General features: G+C 40.3%; 1 protein-coding gene across 1 annotated transcript in view; it reads left to right on the top strand.

The window, feature by feature from the left end:
* The window catches only part of naaladl2 (N-acetylated alpha-linked acidic dipeptidase like 2), a gene marked incomplete at its 3' end in the record, with an annotated part of 492,390 nt that extends 477,032 nt beyond the window's left edge, over positions 1–15,358 (top strand). Inside the window, exon 15 of the mRNA XM_083911485.1 lies at positions 15,121–15,358. Coding sequence (XP_083767611.1) covers positions 15,121–15,358 — 238 coding nt within the window. The remainder of the gene's footprint in view (positions 1–15,120) is intronic.
* Between the last annotated feature and the right edge of the window lie 4,978 nt (positions 15,359–20,336).

The following is a 20,336-nucleotide window of genomic DNA, read 5'->3' as shown; positions in this document are numbered from 1 at the left end:
GCTTGGAAATTACCATTACTTATTTAATGAAGAGTGTAAATGTATTTCACGTCTCCATTTGTGTTAATTGAAGGTAATTTGGTGGGAGTGTAGCTGTCGCCGAAATAAAGCAATGAGTTACCGTGGCAACACCGGAAGTTAGTGAAGTCATCAATGATTTCTAATTGGTTTTATTATTTTAATATGTTTACATTAATTTGTGATAAAACCTAAATGCAGTTTAATTAATAGTTCTGCTGTAAAAATGTATTGAAATGTTTCATTGAAATGGTGTCAGAGGTCACTTCCTGTCCAAGTGACGTTGGACATGAGCCTAAGTTGTTAGTGAGAAACAGAGAGACGAGAGGGAGAGAGAGAAAAGAGATGAGAGAAACTGTCTACTACTGGCTAAGCAGGCGTACACGGTAATTATTCTAAATATTAAAAACTTGTGTACCCATGTATAAGAAACCTCTGTGAAAATAACAAATGTAAAATGTGTTTTATGTTGTTACAGTTTTCACGGTGTTCCGTAACTTTGTGGAGAGAATAAATTGGTTGTGGACATCAGTAAGAAGCGTGAATCATTTAACCAGGGTAGATACAACACGTCTTCTCTTCGAGCAAGCTGCTGATGTAGTCTGGCCTATAGACCTTTTCAAATGAATTCCATTGCAAGGCAACAGCCTTGGTCCTTGGTAACTTTCTGTCAGCTGATGTCATTCACACTACAACAGGAAATAAACTATGACTGTTTTGGAATGTTTATGTTTACATCTTTAAAAAGGTCCATTTCACAAGGTTAATGCTCCCGTTTTACAACAAACCTAAATGTCCCTGATTCACAACAGCATCAACTACTGTATTCAAGTCTGTATGTTTATGTACTGCATGTAGTGTTAATGTGTATATCCCTGCGTTTTCTGTGTGCCTATTTGTCTGACAAAGTTTGGTCAACGTGTGATTGTCTTTTTTACATTAACTGTGTTTGTGTGCCTCAGTGTGTCTCTGCCTACATGTACACCTTTTTATGTGTCCCACTTTCAAAGACTACATTTGGTCATGTATAGGCTCCTTGGGCTTCCACTTTTCCATAAGAATACTTGCTTTCTACATGAAATGCACTAGTATATCAAATTCAACATGTTTGCAACAGTAAAATATTTCTTTACAAAACAGCTTATCTGTGAAATGTTATTCTGTGTTGCTTATTTTTGGTATTTACTTCATTAGAACATCCCAAACCAGGATGAGGCATCTCACAAGCCTGGATGTGGCATCTACATACATATTCATATGACTTGGGACTTGGGAAAAAAAGTGTAGTAGTGATGGTGGCCATGAAAAGGACAATAATTCTAAAAAGGTACAAATTTAGACTCAGCAAAAAGGAAAAATAACCCTTGCCCTGCCCTAATAATTTCCACACAGTCCCTAAATCACATACGGCCCTATAATGTGGCAGACATGATTCTAATCTAAGTCAGCCATCTATCTTGCTTCTTCTTTTTCAACTTGTTCTACATATGGAGCACAGCAGCAATAATGTAACATAAAACTGGAGCTTCACAGTGAACACATATTTATTCCTTCTGACAAAAAGGGGAATCATTTACACACAACACCCTCTGAATTTATTCCAAGCAGCAGCTTTTCCGGGCAGAGCAGCAGTAATTCATTGGCTCTGCACGGTGCACGTACAAGAAAGTGAGAGCTCCAGATTAGTTGGTGAAGTTATTTTAGTCAAAGTGTCCACCTAAAGAATAAACAAAATAAATCATATCAAATCACATTTAGTTGGGGGACAGCTGACCTTGACTGATAGTGGAGACTTTTTCTCGGCAGCTATATTTCTATCTCATAATAGTAAAACCTCTGTTCTGTTGGATTTTAGCATCCTCACAGTGTCTGCTACACAATCTGTCTTCCCACACAGCTCTTTAGCTGTCTACTTATCAACTAGATTCTAATGCAATGAATGGCTTCTGCTCTTCAGTGTTATTCACAGTTTATGGCAGTAATAGATATGTTAATTGTCCTCGACTGCCATTAGCATCCAAGCTAAAATTAGCTGCTCCATCATGCTCGGAAAGCATTAAGGCTTAATAGAACTCATTTATAAAGGAAGTTACCATTCCCTCACAGAACTGAGACAATTAGACTAAGAGCTCTGAACAGTTTTTCAAATGTTTTCCTCGACGGTTTACACCAGGCAACAAAACCTAAGGTACATTTTTAAGCAATTTAACACACGTACACAAATATATTTTTGTGAGTAATCTCTTGAAATGGACACTGAGCCTTCAAACACTCTCCAGAGAATCCTAGTCACTGTTGTGTAATTTAGTTAGGATAAATCAGTGCAGACCTGTTTGTGGTCCGGCTGCAAATGTTTCAATTCAAAGATGCAGTTACAGCTGACACTGGAAGGAGATTCAGGATAATAACTGTTCTTGGTGGGCGGCAGGGTCGGTGGGGGGTCTTGCTGAGGGCTTTGAACTCCATTTTTACTCTGAGTTACAAAACTTTAAAGCTGAGCAACTTCATTCTTGGTCAACCTAGAAACCAATACTCTTACAATTAGAACAGGCATTTTTAAAATTTACTTTAGGGCCTATAATGGATCTATTGGCAACACGTCCTCATACATAAATGACAGATAAGGGCGATTGCCACTGACTCCGAAACTGACATATAAGACCATTGCATTTATCGTTGTGAAACAGCTGTTTTAAACACATGATCACAAACACACATGATCGAAACATGTGACCATAGTGGTAGTAAACTAGTAATGTTACATTTATTTTTTAGACAACTACAAGAGAAACAATATACATAGTTCTGCTGGTAATAAAATGCCTCTGAAGAAAACAGCAATGTCAGTGAAACAGACGCAAATAAATAAAAGTCAATGAGTTGTCTGTAACAAAACAAACACTGCATAAAATTCAACATGACATCACGGTGGCCTGACTTAGTGAGAGAATCAGGCCAGTTTGTCTGTAAACAGAGCCTTGAGCCTCGACACAAAAGGAGTGACTACCAGACGGAGGCAATGAATCAAGTGGTGGTAGGTCAAGCAGCTGCTGCAGTATGAACACAGAGAATGGATGCATACCTCTGTCCATTCCTCTTTGTATTCATTTGACCTTTTTGGGACATGATACTTCTTATGAATGCACAGTGAATGCACTTATAGAAACTGGCAAAGGGCACGCACGCACACACACACACACACACATACATGGCAAGTCTGTGCAGTGTTGCAACTCAGGCCACATGCTGAACACAAAGTGCCGTAAAGAATCTTTAATCACACAAGCAACACAAGAAAATGTACCTATAATGTAACAACCGATTGGTTAATTTGGTTTTGGGTTCAGATCTGGAACTTGGGCTCCTCTCAAAAAAACACTTGCAACTCATGTTGTGTTGCGTGTGTGTATGTAATCGCAGAAGAGGTTTTGACATTTTGGCATTTTGGAAAAAATCATTAAATAATGTCATGTAAGCAATGTCTGAACATTTCGGACTGAAAGAAAAGGAGTATGTGGGGATTTACCTCCAGTTGAGAAGTAGCATTGGAACCTTAGGCATCAACACCAGGCTAGGAGTTACCTGTACCTCAGTGTGGGAAGTATGAAAAAGTAATTTAGCAAAAAGATCTAAATTGTATTATTGAGGAATATGCATGGAAAGATGTAACAAATGCATGATGGCACATAAGGGATGGATGAGGAAAATTTACGCATTGCAAGATCATTCACAGATATTATTATACACCAGCAAAATTCATAGAATGGGTTTGAAACAGAACAACTTATGTTGGAAATGTAATGTAGAGACAGGTACCTTCTTACACTCATCTTGGGAAAGTTCATCAGTTTTTCTTTTCTGGAAAGAGGTTTTTGGAAAATTGGAAAAATTACTTGAAAAATACTTCCCCAATTTTGTCAAACAAGAGATAGAGCAGAGTTGCCACCAGGGATATCACTGATGGTCTTTATACCGGCAGCTAGAATTATTTTTCACCACTGGAAGAGTCCAACCTGATCAGAATTTAATGACTGGGTTAAGCGGATGAGGGATTTCTTTTGAGTAGATAGGATGTTTTTATACAGAAAAGCCATCACATTGGCGGGCAGGCAAAAGGTGGCAATTTGACGTCCTGTCTTTGTGAAACCGAGGCGTAATATTCCTCCTTTACCAAAAATCAGCTTTCTGGGATAGGCGTAGCCTTAAACATGTGACGTGATGTGTAGCACAAAGTTATGCTCCTGTTATTGAACTTTTTTCTAAAGTTCTTTAATTGGCTGATAACTTGTTTATTCTCCCGACGCAAGCCGCATCGGCAAAGTGACTCTGCCAGCTTTTTGTAAAGAATCCCATCTTTCACCGTCCCCATGATCTGAGAATGTACGACTTCCTCTGCCGATGGTCAGCATCTCACGCATTTCACTTTCCAGTTTCTCATCACAACAGTTGATATTTTGCTGTATCTCGTTCCTGTGATCAACCGTTTCTTGCTTTTAAAACAGTTCACATCATGGACACCTCCGCCCAATGTGCCGGCAAGCCGTAAAAATGTATTTACATGGAAATCAGGCTGCCGATATGTGTAGGGTTTGAACCAGCAAATTGGGGTGCTAAACAGGCCAACAATATGCGGTGATCTGTCTGAATATACGGACCAGGCCGGAAAAAAGGCAGCCAAATTGCTTTTGTTTTTTTCATATGGTGTTTGATTAGTTCAAAATTTGAATACAAACTGACATGTTAAAGTTAGTGGTTTCTGCTCCTAACCCCAAGACCTAAACCCATAGCCTTTAAATTTCCTCTTAACAAATAGGAGGCCAAACTGAATTTTCTTCTCACTTTGAAGTTAAATCTTTTGACCCTTACAAAGAGGCACCAGAACACACAGACACACCATGTTGCTGTCAGTGTTGGATGGAAGCTGCTGCTCCAGTGTGATTGACATTTGGGGCAGAAGACATAGTTTAAACTCAATTTGTTGTGTTGCAGAGCAGGAGGCAGCCTCTACTAAGACTAGATGTCAGGTTGCAGAGGGCCACAGAAATCAATATCAGATGTCTTTATGTACACTCTGAGGTGCTTCAAAAGGACCTCTTTCATAACTGGATATTCACAGACAGATGGTGGAGTCTGTTGGTTAGGAGACGTGGGCAGACAAGATTATATTGGGTTTCAGGCTCATTACATGGCTCCCCCTTTTTTTTTTTTAAAGTGTTCTGTTTTCATCTCTGCAGTTTCCAATTTGTTTTATATGTTTAGGAAAATAAAATAACATTACATGTTTTACAAAGTGGAGGCAAACCTCCATTTCATGTTGGGTGGTTCGTAGCTTCTGTAGCCTGTTTACAATCATGGAACATTCAACTTGGAGGGTATTATCCGGTTTATACTAAGGTCACTATTCAAGAAAATACCACAAAATAATTTCAGCAACTTTAGTGTGACTCTCCATGAACAACTACTTATTTACACCAACCTGGACACTGGTATTGTTATGCATTAAATAAAATGAGAAATATCCATAAAAGTCCGGGGTCATCACGTTACTCAATGATAGAATATGGGCCCCTTGAAGGAAATGTTGGAGCCACTGTTCTAAGTCATCTTCTGAAAATTTATGGATTCTATAAATGGAATTACTGATGATGTTTCGAAGGTGACCAAGTGTTTGTAGATTCTTCAGTGTAGTTTTTCTTAATGCAGCATCCCAAGGAATTAGTCTATATTGGATGATTTGGCATTTTACATCCAGTGCTAAAAATACAGGAATTGGTGTGCCCTATATCAATGAAGAAAGCTGGGATGTTGAGGTTGGAGTGGTGCATGGGTGTAGAGCATGTCCCTTTACAGACCTTCAATGAATGTTTACTCTTTTTATTAGCTGTAACCTGTAATCTTTTCCCAACCTAACATTTCTCCTTCATTAGAAAATGTGTTTTTCTTATTATTATGTCTCTTAAAAGGTCTGACCTTTACTATACTGACTTGTAAATTTTGTCACTAGAGGGTTTACACATTCCTCTACTGAAGGGGAGATGTCTATGTATTTCCCTAAAACCTGAGATTCAAAAGTACACCAGGCAAGCTAGATTAGAACGGTCCCTGATGCAAAAGCCAATCTAAAGCTATAAAAGAAACGTTTAACACACTTTAAAGCAATATTTTAGTTGCCTAATCATTCCTTAACCTAAAAACTGGTTTAATAAATGTTATTATATTAACAACGAGACTACATGTCATTAAAATGTAGGGCTGTGTCAAACCCACAGAGAATTATCAGCCAGATACAGTCACATAACTTTAAAGGTGTGAAGTTGAGATGCAAATGAAGGCTTAGCTCAAAGATTTGTGTGGTGTATGAAAGGGTGCCGGAAGTAGGGGAGGTAGGAAGTAAGGAAGGGACCGTCAGCCCCCACACTTTATGCCCCTGGCCCGATTTGGTGTTGTGGTTGCAAGATAGAAAGATGGTCTCTAGTTTCCATTTTTTTCAGTATGAAAATCAACATGCACCAGTCAATTTAGATAGGCAGTCCATTAGCTGATAGATACTGTTGCTCTATTTTTTGCCAAATGTATTTTATCATTGTAAGGTAATGTAGCTGAAATTGAAGACTCATTTGAAACTCTAATGCTATATGCTGCAGTTATGAGAGTTGGCTGCTGCAACATCGTATCACAATCATCAGTAAAATTAAACCTAGAAGATACAGAGTGAGCGAACATGGACATTGTGGTAAACATGCCAGTTGTCCACTGTCACTTTTGTCAACTTATTCAAGATTCAAGATTCAAGATTCAAGATTCAAGAAGCTTTATTTATCCCGAGGGAAATTATTGTGCAACAGTTTCGATACAAAGGCGGAAAAGGATCAGAGTAACAATAAGCATAAACATAAATCAAATCAAAATAAAGCTAACGTCAGATAAATCAAGCAATGAACCAAGTGTGACAGAGTGCAACAGACGTCGTGGTTAAGCGTAGGTATATACAATATACAACAATACGCAGCGTGCAGTTTAGCAGCAGATTGAAATAAAATAAGTACAAACTAAATAAGTGAGAAGGAGCGTTAAGTTATAAGTGTTAAAAATGTTAAAAATGTAGCAGCATGTCCTACAGAACTAAGTGACAGTATGGAACAGTGGAGTGTAGCAGCATTTCGTACTTAAGTCAGTTACAGTAACCACAGTGAAATGTAGCAGCATGTCCTAAAGCACAGTAAGTATATCAGCAGATAGTTACAGTAAACCATTAATAAATAAATAAAGTGATGTAGTGGTGATATAAAGTGACAGTGTAGTATAGCAGCATTACTTACTGAAGTAAGTGACAGTACAACTGAATAAAGTACAACTGAATTAAGTGATGCAGTGATGGTATATAGTGACAAAGTGACATTTTCAGGATACAGTGTCTCCACTGTTCCTTACCTGACTGGGGGGAGATGAATTATAAAGTTTGATGGCCGCCGGAAGAAAAGACTTCCTCCGGCGTTCAGTATTACACCGGGGGAGAATGAGTCTATGGCTGAATGTGCTTCTGCTGGAGGTCAGCAGCTGGTGGAGAGGGTGAGAGTTATTGTCCAGGATGCTGTGCAGTTTAGACAGCATCCTCCTCTCAGACACCGCCACCAAAGAGTCCAGTTTGACCCCCAGGACGGAGCCAGCCTTCCTGATGATCTTACTGATCCTCTTTGCGTCTGCTGCCCTCAGTCTGCTGCCCCAGCACACAACAGCAAAGAAGATGGCACTGGCTACCACTGACTGGTAGAACATCCTCAGCATGGTGTTACAAACATTGAATGACCGGAGCCTCCTCAGGAAATAGAGACGACTCTGGCCCTTCTTGTATACAGCCTCAGTGTTCTTGGAAAAGTCCAGTTTGTTGTCCAGGTATACTCCAAGATATTTGTAATCCTGGACAACATCCACAGTCACGCCGTTGATGGAGATGGGTGTGGGGGCAGATTTACTCCTGCGAAAATCCACCACTAGCTCCTTTGTCTTGGTGGCGTTTAGAATCAGGTGATTAGCTGCACACCAGTCGACAAAGGAGTCCACAACGCCCCTGTACTCCTCCTCCTTCCCCTCACTGACACAGCCAACAATTGCAGAATCGTCTGCAAACTTCTGCAGGTGGCAGGACTCAGAGAGGAACTGAAAGTCTGAGGTGTACAGGGTGAACAGAAATGGGGAAAGAACAGTACCCTGTGGAGCTCCAGTGCTGCAGACCACGGTGTCAGACACTCCGTCCTGCAGTCTGACATACTGTGGTCGACCCGTCAAGTAATCCGTAATCCAGGAAACCAGGGGAGGGTCCACCTGCATCGCCGTCAGCTTCCGTCCCAGCAGAGCAGGCCGGATGGTGTTGAACGCACTTGAGAAGTCCATGAACAAGATTCTCACTGTGGTCCCCGCTCTGTCCAGGTGGGCACAGGCACGGTTGAGCAGGAAGATGATAGCATCCTCCACTCCTAGTCTCGGCTGGTAGGCAAACTGTAGAGGGTCCAGTGATGAGCTGACCAGGGGCCGAAGAAGTGAAAGAACCAGCCTCTCCAGGGACTTCATCAGGTGCGACGTCAGCGCCACCGGTCTGTAGTCTTCTGAGGTGCTGGGACGCACCTTCTTTGGTAATGGTACCAGGCAGGATGTCTTCCACAGCACAGGGACCTTCTCGAGACTCAGGCTGAGGTTGTAGATGTACTGCAGGACTCCACACAGCTGGATCGCACAAGTTTTGAGGACCCTCGGGCTGACACCGTCGGGACCCGCTGCCTTGCCTGGGCGGAGTCTGCACAGCTCCTTCCTCACCTGCTCTGCAGTGAAGGTCTGTCTGCTGTGTGTGTTGGTGGGGGTGGAGAGAGGTGATGGCGGGGGGCAGGGGACAGGTAGGGCAAAATCAGGAAGGAATTGAGGGGGAGGTGTCAGCAGGGTTGGAGGTTTGGAGGTGGATGGTTGTAGAGGAGCCGTGGGGAGGTGGTCCAGAGCCCTTTCATCAAATCTGTTGAAGAACAGATTCAGCTCATTGGCACGTTCAGTACCACCTCCTACCGTCTGGCTACCAGATGGTTTGTAGCCAGTGATGCTCCTCATGCCGCTCCACACGTCCTTTAAGTTGTTCTGCTGGAGTTTGTGCTCCAGCTTCCTCCTGTAGGTGTCTTTGCCCTGTTGGATCCTCTCCTTCAGCTCCCTCTGGACCTGCCTCATCTGCTCTCTGTCCCCCTCTCTGAAGGCCCTCTTCTTCGCATTCAGCAGGACCTTGATGTCTCCGGTGACCCACGGCTTGTTATTTGGGAAACAGAGTACAGTCTCTGTAGGAACAACGCTGTCCACACAGAAATTGATGTACCCTGTTATGCAGTCCGTGAGATCATCAAGGTCCTCCCCATGTGAATTACAGAGGAAATCCCAGTCTGTGAGTTCAAAGCAACCCTGTAAAGCTTCGTCAGTCTCCTGTGACCATCTCCTCACAGTCCTGGTGGTCACAGGAAGCCGCTGGACTTGGGGCTTATACAGGGGCTGCAGATGGATGAGGTTGTGATCTGATCTTCCAAGAGGAGGAAGGGCAGTGGAGCTGTAAGCCTCTTTAACATTAGCATACAGCAGGTCCAGTGTCTTGTTTTCCCTGGTGGGACAGTCCACAAACTGCTTGAAAGTGGGCAGTGTTGCAGCCAGAGTGATGTGGTTGAAGTCCCCAGATATTGCAATGAATGCGTCTGGGTGCCGTGTCTGAAGTCCCGCGACGACGGTGTGGATGACGTCACTCGCGCGCGCCGCGTTTGCAGTCGGAGGAACTTAAACAACCAGAACGATCACGTGTGAAAACTCCCTCGGCAGATAATATGGCCGCAGACTCACGGCAAGCAGCTCAATGTCCGGGCTACACACACGCTCCTTTACAGTAAAGTGTCCAGGATGACACCACTTGTTGTTAATAAGAATAGCAAGTCCCCCACCTTTCCTCTTGCCACTCTCATGGTGACTCCTGTCCGCCCGAACAGTCTGAAAGCCGTCCACAGTTACGTTCGAGTCCGGGATGTCCTCGTGGAGCCACGTCTCCGTGAAACACAGCACACTGCTCACACGATACCTCCACTGAGTCTTCACCAGGCCCGCCAGCTCGTCCATCTTGTTAGCCAGCGACCTCACGTTCCCCATGGTGATGGAAGGGAGAGATGGTTTATATCTCCTCTTCTTTTCCCGTTGTTTACGTCCAGCCTTACATCCCCTGTACTTTCTCCTCAGTTCTTTGGGGATTTCAGGCCTCTCCCGCATTAGCGCCGTTGGTGTTAGCGACAACAGCTGTTCACGGGTGTAAACAATGGAGCCGCCGCATTGTTGCGTCCAGACGGAGACGCGGTCGGCAAAAATAGTCCCAAGAATGAGACAAACGGACAAAAAATAATATTACAATAACCTAAACATCCTTAACTTACATGATTGCCTCACTGGTGTCATAAAACAGCAGATACAGAATCTTCTCTGACTTTGAGTCTAAATTGTGTGCTGAAGGTCAATGTTCCTTCACACTTAACAGATGAAGAATCACTTCATTTACTCTCTAAGACTGTCTGTTCAGCCACTTTAAGATAAATCAATGTTCTTCAGCCCAGAGGGGAACAACACTGCAGTCTCTGCCTTTCTGACCTACAAATGTAGCTACTTCACTGCTACCCCCAAAGGCTTGTTTGTGTTTCTTTATGTGCTCTGCTAAATGTCTTTGCATGTTGGTGGTTACAACAGTGTGAATGATGATAATAATAATAATAATATTAATAATAATAATAATAATAATAATAAACAACCCTCAGCATCTGATACCGACACACCAGGGGTCCGTTTCACAAAGCAGGTTCAAAAAACTCTGAGTCTAACCCTGAACTCTGAGTTGATCTACTCTGAGTTAGGAAACTCTGAGTTTTCAGTTCCAGAACAGCAGATTTGCGTTAGGTTGATCAACTCAGAGTAGTTTGACCTGGAGTTAAGCGTGTGCACCGCAAGTAAAAAAGGACAGCATCAATGGAGCCCTGATTCGACGAGTCACCATGGCAACGGGGAAGCGAAGGGCTACGCTACAACTGGAATTGGAAATATTAATGCGCTCATACATTGAGTTTGAGCAGGTTTACACCGCTGCAGCAGCAAAAGAGAGAGAGACGGTGCGGGAGGACATTGCGGCTCGGGTCAGTGCATAAGTTTAAATGTAGTCCTGTTGCAATCACAGTAATATCACAGGGGGAACTGTTTGAGTGGTAGCCTATTAATTTATTTCATTTAAGTGCAACCCCGCGGGGGAGAAGCGCACTTGGCAGCAGCTTAAGATGAAACATAAAAACATTGTTCAAACAGGTAAAACATCGGCACAATCTCATGGTGACGCCTCATTTTGAGCATGTTTTACATGGTAAAGTAAATATTACCGTAAGTGGCTGTTTTATATGTTGTATAAAAAACTCCCATTTGCAAAAAAACGCAGCGCAACACACAATATCTGCTGGGATATGAGAGCATGACTGGTTGTTAATGTTGGAAATGTAAGGACGGATGAGATGGACTGTGACATGAAACGGTGTTGTGCGTATTCAGCACCCCTGCCGTGACATGAACCCCCTCGCATTATAGGTGATATTCTGGATCAGAAGGCTGTTGTTTACACCTATAGGAGTAGTTTATATACTTGTAACCCAACTAAAAGCACAGACTTTTGAACCTATGAATTGCAAGAAAAGCTGTGATTATATTTAGGAAACGCTAAGTCAAATACATTCAACTTGCTCAAAAGATCCATTTCATTCATTTTGTAATTATGGCTGCAGTATATTAAGGACGTCTATGCGCGGTCTGATAATCATCTCCCGACAAATATTTAATTATCATTGCGTTAATGCGTCACCTTCATCCACGGGATCGTTATCAAAAGGACACACCATGGTAGTGAAATAGTCACCATCTAATATAACTTCTAATGTAGGCCTAATGAATGATTTTTATACGTTGTATAAAAAAAACTCCCTTTTGCAAAAAAACGCAGCGCAACACACACCGCTCAAAAAGAGAATTGCCTGGAAATGCAAGAACATCTATAATCAATAGTTTGATAATCATCTCCCGACGAATATTTAATTCTCTGCGCAGTAATTCTGCACCTTCAACCACAGGATCGTTATCAAAAGGACATGCCATGGTAGTGAAATAGTCGCCACCTAATATAACTTCTAATGTCTGAAAAAACAGATGACAGAACTACATTACGCCAAAACTCGCCCGCTAACTGAATGAATGAGGAAATCAAATACTGTGTGTGGATGAAAGAGGGCGGAGACAGAGAGAAACTCAAGGTTTTCTGAGAAAACCTGGTCCTGACCAGGTTAGTTTCAGAGAGCATGTTACCATGGTAACTGACCGAGAGGTTAAGTTACCTCTCTTTGTGAAACAGGCTAGAGTTACCCCTCTGTCTCTGGTTTGAGTTACCTCCCTTTGTGAAACGGAAAACTCAGAGTTTCCCTCATTTCAGGGTTAACAGACTCAGAGTTTTCACTAAACCTGCTTTGTGAAACAGGCCCCAGGGGTCCGTTTCACAAAGCAGGTTCAACAAACTCTGAGTCTAACCCTGAACTCTGAGTTGATCTACTCTGAGATAGGAAACTCTGAGTTTTCAGTTCCAGAACAGCAGATTTGCGTTAGGTTGATCAACAGCATCAATGGAGCCCTGATTCGACGAGTCACCATAGCAACGGGGAAGGGGAGGGCTAGGCTACCACTGGAACTGTAAATATTAATGCGCTCATACGGAGAGTTTGAGCATGTTTTTCGCCGAAAGTGTAACACCACTGCAGCAGCAAAAGAGAGGGAGACGGCGTGGGAGAACATTGCTGCTCGGGTCAGTGCGTAAGTTTAAATGTAGTCCTGTTGCAATCACAGTAATATCACAGGGGGAACTGCTTGAGTGGTAGCCTATTAATTTATTTAATTTAAGTGCAACCCCGCGGGGGAGAAGCGCACTTGGCAGCAGCTTAAGATGAAACATAAAAACATTGTTCAAACAGGTAAAACATCGGCACAATCTCATGGTGACGCCTCATTTTGAGCATGTTTTACATGGTAAAGTAAATATTACCGTAAGTGGCTGTTTTATATGTTGTATAAAAAACTCCCATTTGCAAAAAAAACACAGCGCAACACACAATATCTGCTGGCATGTGAGAGCATGACTTTGGTTGTTAATGTTGGAAATGTAAGGACGGATGAGGCTGTGTATGTAAATGATGGACTGTGACATGAAACGGTGTTGTGCTGTATTCAGCACCCCTGTCGTGAAATGCACTCCCTCGCATTATAGATGATATTCTGGATCAGAAGGCTGTTGTTTCCACCTATAGGAGTAGTTTATATACCGGTTACCCAATTAAAAGCACACACTTTTGAACCTATGAATTGCAAGAAAAGCTGGGATTATATTTAGGAAACGCTAAGTCAAATACATTCAACTTGCTCAAAAGATCCATTTCATTCATTTTGTAATTATGGCTGCAGTATATTAAGGACGTCTATGCGCGGTCTGAATATTTAATTCTCTGTGCAGTAATGCTGCACCTTCATCCACGGGATCGTTATCACTATCAAAAGGACATGCCATGGTAGTGAAATAGTCACCACCTAATATAACTTCTAATGTAGGCCTACTGACTGATTTTTATATGTTGTATAAAAAAACTCCCTTTTGCAAAAAAACGCAGCGCAACACACAATATCTGCTGTGATATGAAATGGTACCGCTCAAAAAGATAATTGCCTGGAAATGCAAGAACATCTCCCGACGAATATTTAATTCTCTGCGCAGTAATGCTGCACCTTCATCCACGGGATCGTTATCAAAAGAACACGCCATTGTAGTGAAATAGTTGCCACCTAATATAACTTCTAATGTAGGATTACTGACTGATTTTTGCAATGATTTTCTGAAAAAACAGACGACAGAACTATACTACGCCAAAACTCGCCCGCTGACTGAATGAATGAGGAAATCAAACACCGTGTGTGGCTGAAATAGGGCGGAGACGGAGAGAAACTCAAGGTTTTCTGAGAAAAACCTGGTCCCGACCAGGTTAGTTTCAGAGAGCATGTTACCATGGTTACTGACCGAGAGGTTAAGTTACCTCTTTTTGTGAAACAGGCTAGAATTACCCCTCTTTCTCTGGTTTGAGTTACCTCCCTTTGTGAAACGGAAAACTCAGAGTTTCCCTCATTTCAGGGTTAACAGACTCAGAGTTTTCACTAAACCTGCTTTGTGAAACGGACCCCGAGCTTCAACTCGGGAAAGGTTAGAGAACGTAATGAAAAGAGGGACAAAGTCTGCATAGAGGGGAGATCCAGGTGGACAGACGGGTCACACAAACAGACTTCAAACAGAAACAAACAGACTCTTCGTGTTCCGTGTCGAACCAAATGTCAAAGTTGACTTTTTTTTAAACTTTTAACTATGTTTTTGCATAACATGGCTATCCATTGCAAGTTATGTTATTTATGTAAGACTTGTTTTCACCCAAATCACGATCTTTGATTAAACCTAACCAAGAAGTTTTGTTGTTTCAACCCAACCATGTAGTTTTGTTGCCTAAACCTAACCAAGTAGTTTTGTTGACTAAACCTAACCAAGAAGTTTTGTTGCCTAAACCTAATCATGTAGTTTTGTTGCCTAAACCAAATCATGTATTTTTGTTGCCCAAACGTAACCGAGTAGTTTTGTTGCCTAAACCTAACCGAGTAGTTTTGTTGCCTAAACCGAATCATGTAGTTTTGTTGCCTAAACCTAACCAAGTAGTTTTGTTGTCTGAACCTAATCATGTAGTTTTGTTGTCTAAACCTAACCAAGTAGTTTTGTTGTCTAAACCTAACCAAGTAGTTTGTTGCCTGAACCTAATCATGTAGTTTTGTTGCCTAAACCTTGTCTTGTAGTTTTGTTGTCTAAACCTAACCAAGTGGTTCTGTTGCTACTCTAATTCTACCCTGCATGTTGAAAAACGATGCATGGATTTCATATCCCTCTGTTTGAATGATTTAAGTTATTGACATTCTCTTCTCTCTTCCCTTCTCTATCTGTAGGAACATGTTATACAGCCTTCCAGGGAAGAATCCTCAGTTCACCATCCTGAGGTTCTCACAGGAAGCCGTCCTTCATTGTAACGTCACCAGCAAATCAGTGAAACACAACTCTGCAGACAAGGAAATACTTTGCCACAGCACCATGAACCAATCTTTGTCTCTCATCCTCAGGGCCATCCGCTCAGCTGAGAGGCTGGTGTGTTTTGGCTTGGGCTTGTTTGAAAACTATCCCAAATGACACAATATAATCCTGCATGATACAGATCCACCAGTAAGCTTGGGTGCACTCAAGAGCAAAAACTGCCACTGATCAAATCAATATAGTCTGAGTACACTGAAATTATTAAAAAACAATTGAGCCTCCTTCAAAACTAAATGAACATCTACAGTGCTCCACAGAAAAGAGGTTTAAACATAGTGTCATTATTTCCAATGATTCCACACCAATATTGAACCAACGAGAACAATGTGAAGTCCAGAATATTATGACACATGTTTTTTTCAATGGTTTTGAAAAATCTGTTTTCTGATTTATGAATGTATTGAAACTAACTTCTTGCACACTCAAGCTTTTAGATATGCAAATAATATTGACACAATTAGGTCATCTAAATTGCAGCATATCCTCTTCCAATGAAAGCAGACCTGTAATTAAAGGCATAAGGTCATTTTTAGATTATTACTTATCCTTCACCAGACACTTGCTCTGATGTCAAGAAAACGGCTATCCAAACAAATCCCAGCATCTAATTAAAATAATGATAAAAATGGTGAAAACTTTGTGATGTATTTGTGAAGGAAAATGTAAAAGATCTAAATTCTGTACAGGCATAGCCATGTTAGAGAAAATAATTGTTTACACAATTGTTTAGTTGCAAACACTGAGAAAGCTGGAGCTGGAAAGAAAAGACCTTAACCATGTTTGGCTTTAGTCAACATACTTTGTGACAGTATATGTTTAATAGTTTTGTGTGCCCATAAAGGGAAATTTTGGTATTTTATAGCCTGGTTCTTATTCTTGTAATTGTGGCCATTCTGGCTGATGGGTAATGCAAACTTTGCACTTGCCATCGACATTGTAGAGATTCAGGAAACACAACTACAGCAAAATAAGGAACACCTGGACAAGCAGATTTTCTAAAACTTTAAATATAATGTTCCATTTGGTTCAGGCAGCTGGCTAACCAAACGGCTAGCTTGAGTACCTAGAAAGTTGCCATGGAAGTCTATCTCTATGCAGGACCATCCTCACCCAATTATTATATTTTTGTTTGTTGTTAGGTGGTGACCTCTAGTGGCCTTAATAAGGTGGGCGGAGTATTTGATTGGTCAAACAAAAACAGTAGTTTCACCCAAGAGACTAGGGGAAAAACCAAAAGACAACGCAGACTTTTTTTTAAGTTAACCAACGTATCTACGTTAGTATGTAAACACATCATAGACATAATCATGTCACAGACATAATCATGTCACAGACATAACGATGTCACAGACTTACATCTGTAACAAAAATACTAATTTTAAGCCAAACCATGATCTTTTCTAACCCTAATTGTTGCCTAAATCAAACGAAGTAGTTCTGTGTCGAAATCAAACCAAGAAGTTCATTTTTACAACATTAATGTGTTGAAAACTGCAACTGATTCACAATGTTAAACAGATCTGTCCGGTTTAAAAACCCTTATATATGTCATCTTGGGAGACATTGGGGTCATTGGCAAATGACCTAATCTGTCATTTAGGTATGAGTATGTGTTTATCTACAATAGCTAATCTGGTTCTGTCTATCATTTAGAGTAAGTGTTTTAAATGATTTCTGTAAAATGGAACTTTATTTGAAAATATAAATAATTGGCTCACAATATCACTCAATATATATATATATATATATGATTTTGGAGTTGTGTTTCCTGAATCTCTACACTGGAAGAAAAATATATTGTTTCATCAAACAACTATAAAAAATTGCAATGTCCAGTTATTCATAAAGGCCTTGTTCAGCAATAAGCCATTTTACTATCAGTCTAAAATCACTATAAGCCATGGCATGTTAGGGCCTTTCACTTTTGATAAGGAGCAATAACTCACCTTTAAAACAAATCTAATGATTTAAGCAATAAAAATAAACCTTACTTTTTCTCCTGCAGTGTATTTAACAAACAGCATCTTATTAAGTTAAATACACAGACAAAACACTCACTTATCACTGCAGAAATTTGGGTTCAGTACCTGGTTACCGACTGGTGCCTCAGACAACACAAACAGTAAACTGGCAATGTTAGGGGAATATGTCCTTGTTGCTCACATTAGCTTCTCCTCTGGTGAAACTAGTACAGCTCCTCACTGTCAGGTAAAAAGAAACATTTGGTTACACCATGTCCTTTCTAATAGGCACATGGTGGGTAGTGTATACTGGCGGCAACAGGGGGGTGGAGTGGCTATCATCGAGATCAACAACTAAATATGTGAGACAATGAGGGGAAATGGTAAAAGTCTGTATTAATGGCTGTTATTAAACTTCAAATTTTAGACAAAAAAATAATGTATTTAAAAATCTACACTAATATGATTCAGCAAATACTTGAAAACAGCTCAGTTCTGCCATATTACTTGGCTTCTCAGAAGCTATCCAGTCCTGTGTAGCATTCATAACAATATTACAGAGTAAATGAGGTAAAACACTCCAATACTTTAGCATACACAAGTGAAGATAAACAGCAGAATGGGCATTACAACACTCAGTAATTCCAGCTGGATGCATTTACAACCATTATGTTAAAACCAACCACTGTTTGACAATTGCTCTCTATCTCCACTTGTCATTCTCTCCCATTTTCTCAATGTTTGTGCTACTCTCTGCAAACTCCTAGTTGAAAGAGCCAATGCTATCTCTGCTTCCACTATTTCTTTATTCTCCTCACATTCTGTCCCTAATTAATGCCACCATCTAGTGATCTCTCTCATTGTGCAGCAGCTTCCTCTGCTGATGACAAGACATTTAGTCCAAGGCTGACATGTTGGCTTTAATAACTTGCACAAGCCTGAAGAGACCTGAGCACTACATTTTTACTACCTAATTACCTAATTAATATGGTGAAATGTTTTTTTATAAACATATTATTGTGTGGAAGAGCAACAGTATTGGTTTATGGTTCTTAATCTGTAGCCAAATTGCTCAATAGCCAAAAGCTGCAAACCACAGATCAGCAGCTCGAGCAATCCTTTCAAATTCCAGGGAGTCATGTTGTTCAACATTTATATAAAATTATAGCATAGGGCTTCAGGTTTTTTGTAGTTAGGCATGTTGTTTGCTAGAATAGTGTTTGTGTGAAAATAAGTGAGTAAAGCACTATTTTATAATATGAAAACAATTTCATACCTTAACTTATTTGTAATAGTTTGAATATGATAGACTTTTTTTAGCATGATGGAAGGGTGCAAGGGCATGGGATGGGCTTAGATTTTGCATCTTGTAATTTCTTATCATGTTTAAAGAGTTGATACAATTTTAAAATGTTAAGAAATCATTTAGGACAGAATAATCTGCATTCACTTCTTTACTTTCCTAGATCATTTGTTTATTCTAGTATTTAGTGCTTCCACAGTCATAATGATGTATTTGAATAAGGTATTTTTAGTCTCAAAAATGTTTTCATCTCAAATTGCAACAAAAAAATTGATGCACAAAATTCTGTAAGGTAAATTGCAAATATATATTTGATTATCCAGTTTGGCTACTGATTTTAAAAAATACAAGCTTTTAATGGATCAAGATTATAAATGTCCATTGCTTTAAATCATGTGCCTTTTATTCTGAAAAAATGCTTTAATTAATAAGTAGGCTATAATGTCAAATGTTATACCAAAAATAGATTAAGCTCTAGATTTTCATTGATGTAATGCACCATTAGAATCAGACCAATTTCACACCACTGTGTTGTTAATGTAGCAGTTTTCACTATAACTGTGTGTTTGGACTGCACGCAAAGTCAATTTTTAGTGGCGCACAAATGCATTGAAAATCAATATAAAGTCAACTAGCAAAGTCTGTGTGTGGAGTTAATAAGCTACAGCTAACCTAGCTACAGTTTGTGCATTGACTGCATGTGGTAAATCCGACTGCAAAAACATTAAAACTTTGAAAATGTGAGAATAATGCAGTGAAAATTTGCTTTAAATTTAATCTGAATGCACCTCTTATATTGGCTATTATGTTAACAATAACAAATATCCCAATCGCTAGGTAGCTAGCTAGGAAACTATGTAAAGACAAATAATACTGTGTAACATGCTTGGAATTTAAATTCAAATGTTAACTGTGTTTTGAAATACTGTGCATGTTTTGAAAAGACCAAGTCAGTCCCCATTTCCAGGAGACAATAAGTTAGTGCTACGCTTGCTATTTATTTTCAATAACCATCTTGGATATTTCAAACTGGTACATTCCCCATTTGAGAGAAAAGTTGCATTTTGTACATTTTTTTAAAACCAATTTAAATTGTGTGTATTGTCTAATGTTGAGACATACTGTCTATTGATGCTGCCACTGTGGCACAAACTTAACATAAATAAGCAGCTTAGACTTTCCTGGCATTCTTTACCAACATGATGTCGGTAAAGACTGCCCATAGAAATATAAACGTAGATACTGCATTGGCCGCTGCTGTCCATTGGAGCAGTACATCAGCGTGTTGGAAGGAGGGAGCCACGCCTCCTGTGTCTGTCTGTCGAGACAGGAGGTTTATCCACTATTAACATCAAGAAGTGCTTTGGTTTGTTAGAAATGCTAGACATTATGATAAAGGATATTTGGTTGAATTAAAAATACAGGTTTTCCTACCAAAATACCTTATTTTGTAAAGATAGTAACAATAAGAGGCTTTAAGCCTTAACATAATCTAAACAGGTGAATTATATAAAAATTCACCCCCTGTACAGTTGTCATGAACAAATTAAATTAGAGACCAAAACATGTTTTTTTCTGCTGTAAAGTTGGGCATTTTTAACATGGGGCTCTGTGGAGATTGACTCACTTTTGGATCCAGCCTAAAGTGGACATTCAAGGAACTGCAGTTCAGCTCCAAAGGTTGTCGCTTGAATAACATGCAGTGCATAGCTGATTGACAAACATAATTTTCAGCATCTTACTGATATATTACTAATTACTTACCCCGTCGCAAGATGGCAGTGGCTGATACACATCTCACAAGCCAGAT

This window comes from Echiichthys vipera (assembly GCF_963691815.1).
Source record: "Echiichthys vipera genome assembly, chromosome: 3".
In the NCBI taxonomy this organism is placed as follows: Eukaryota; Metazoa; Chordata; class Actinopteri; order Perciformes; family Trachinidae; genus Echiichthys; species Echiichthys vipera.
Note: the sequence above shows the minus strand (reverse complement) of the source record. Positions and strands in the feature narration are given on the sequence as shown.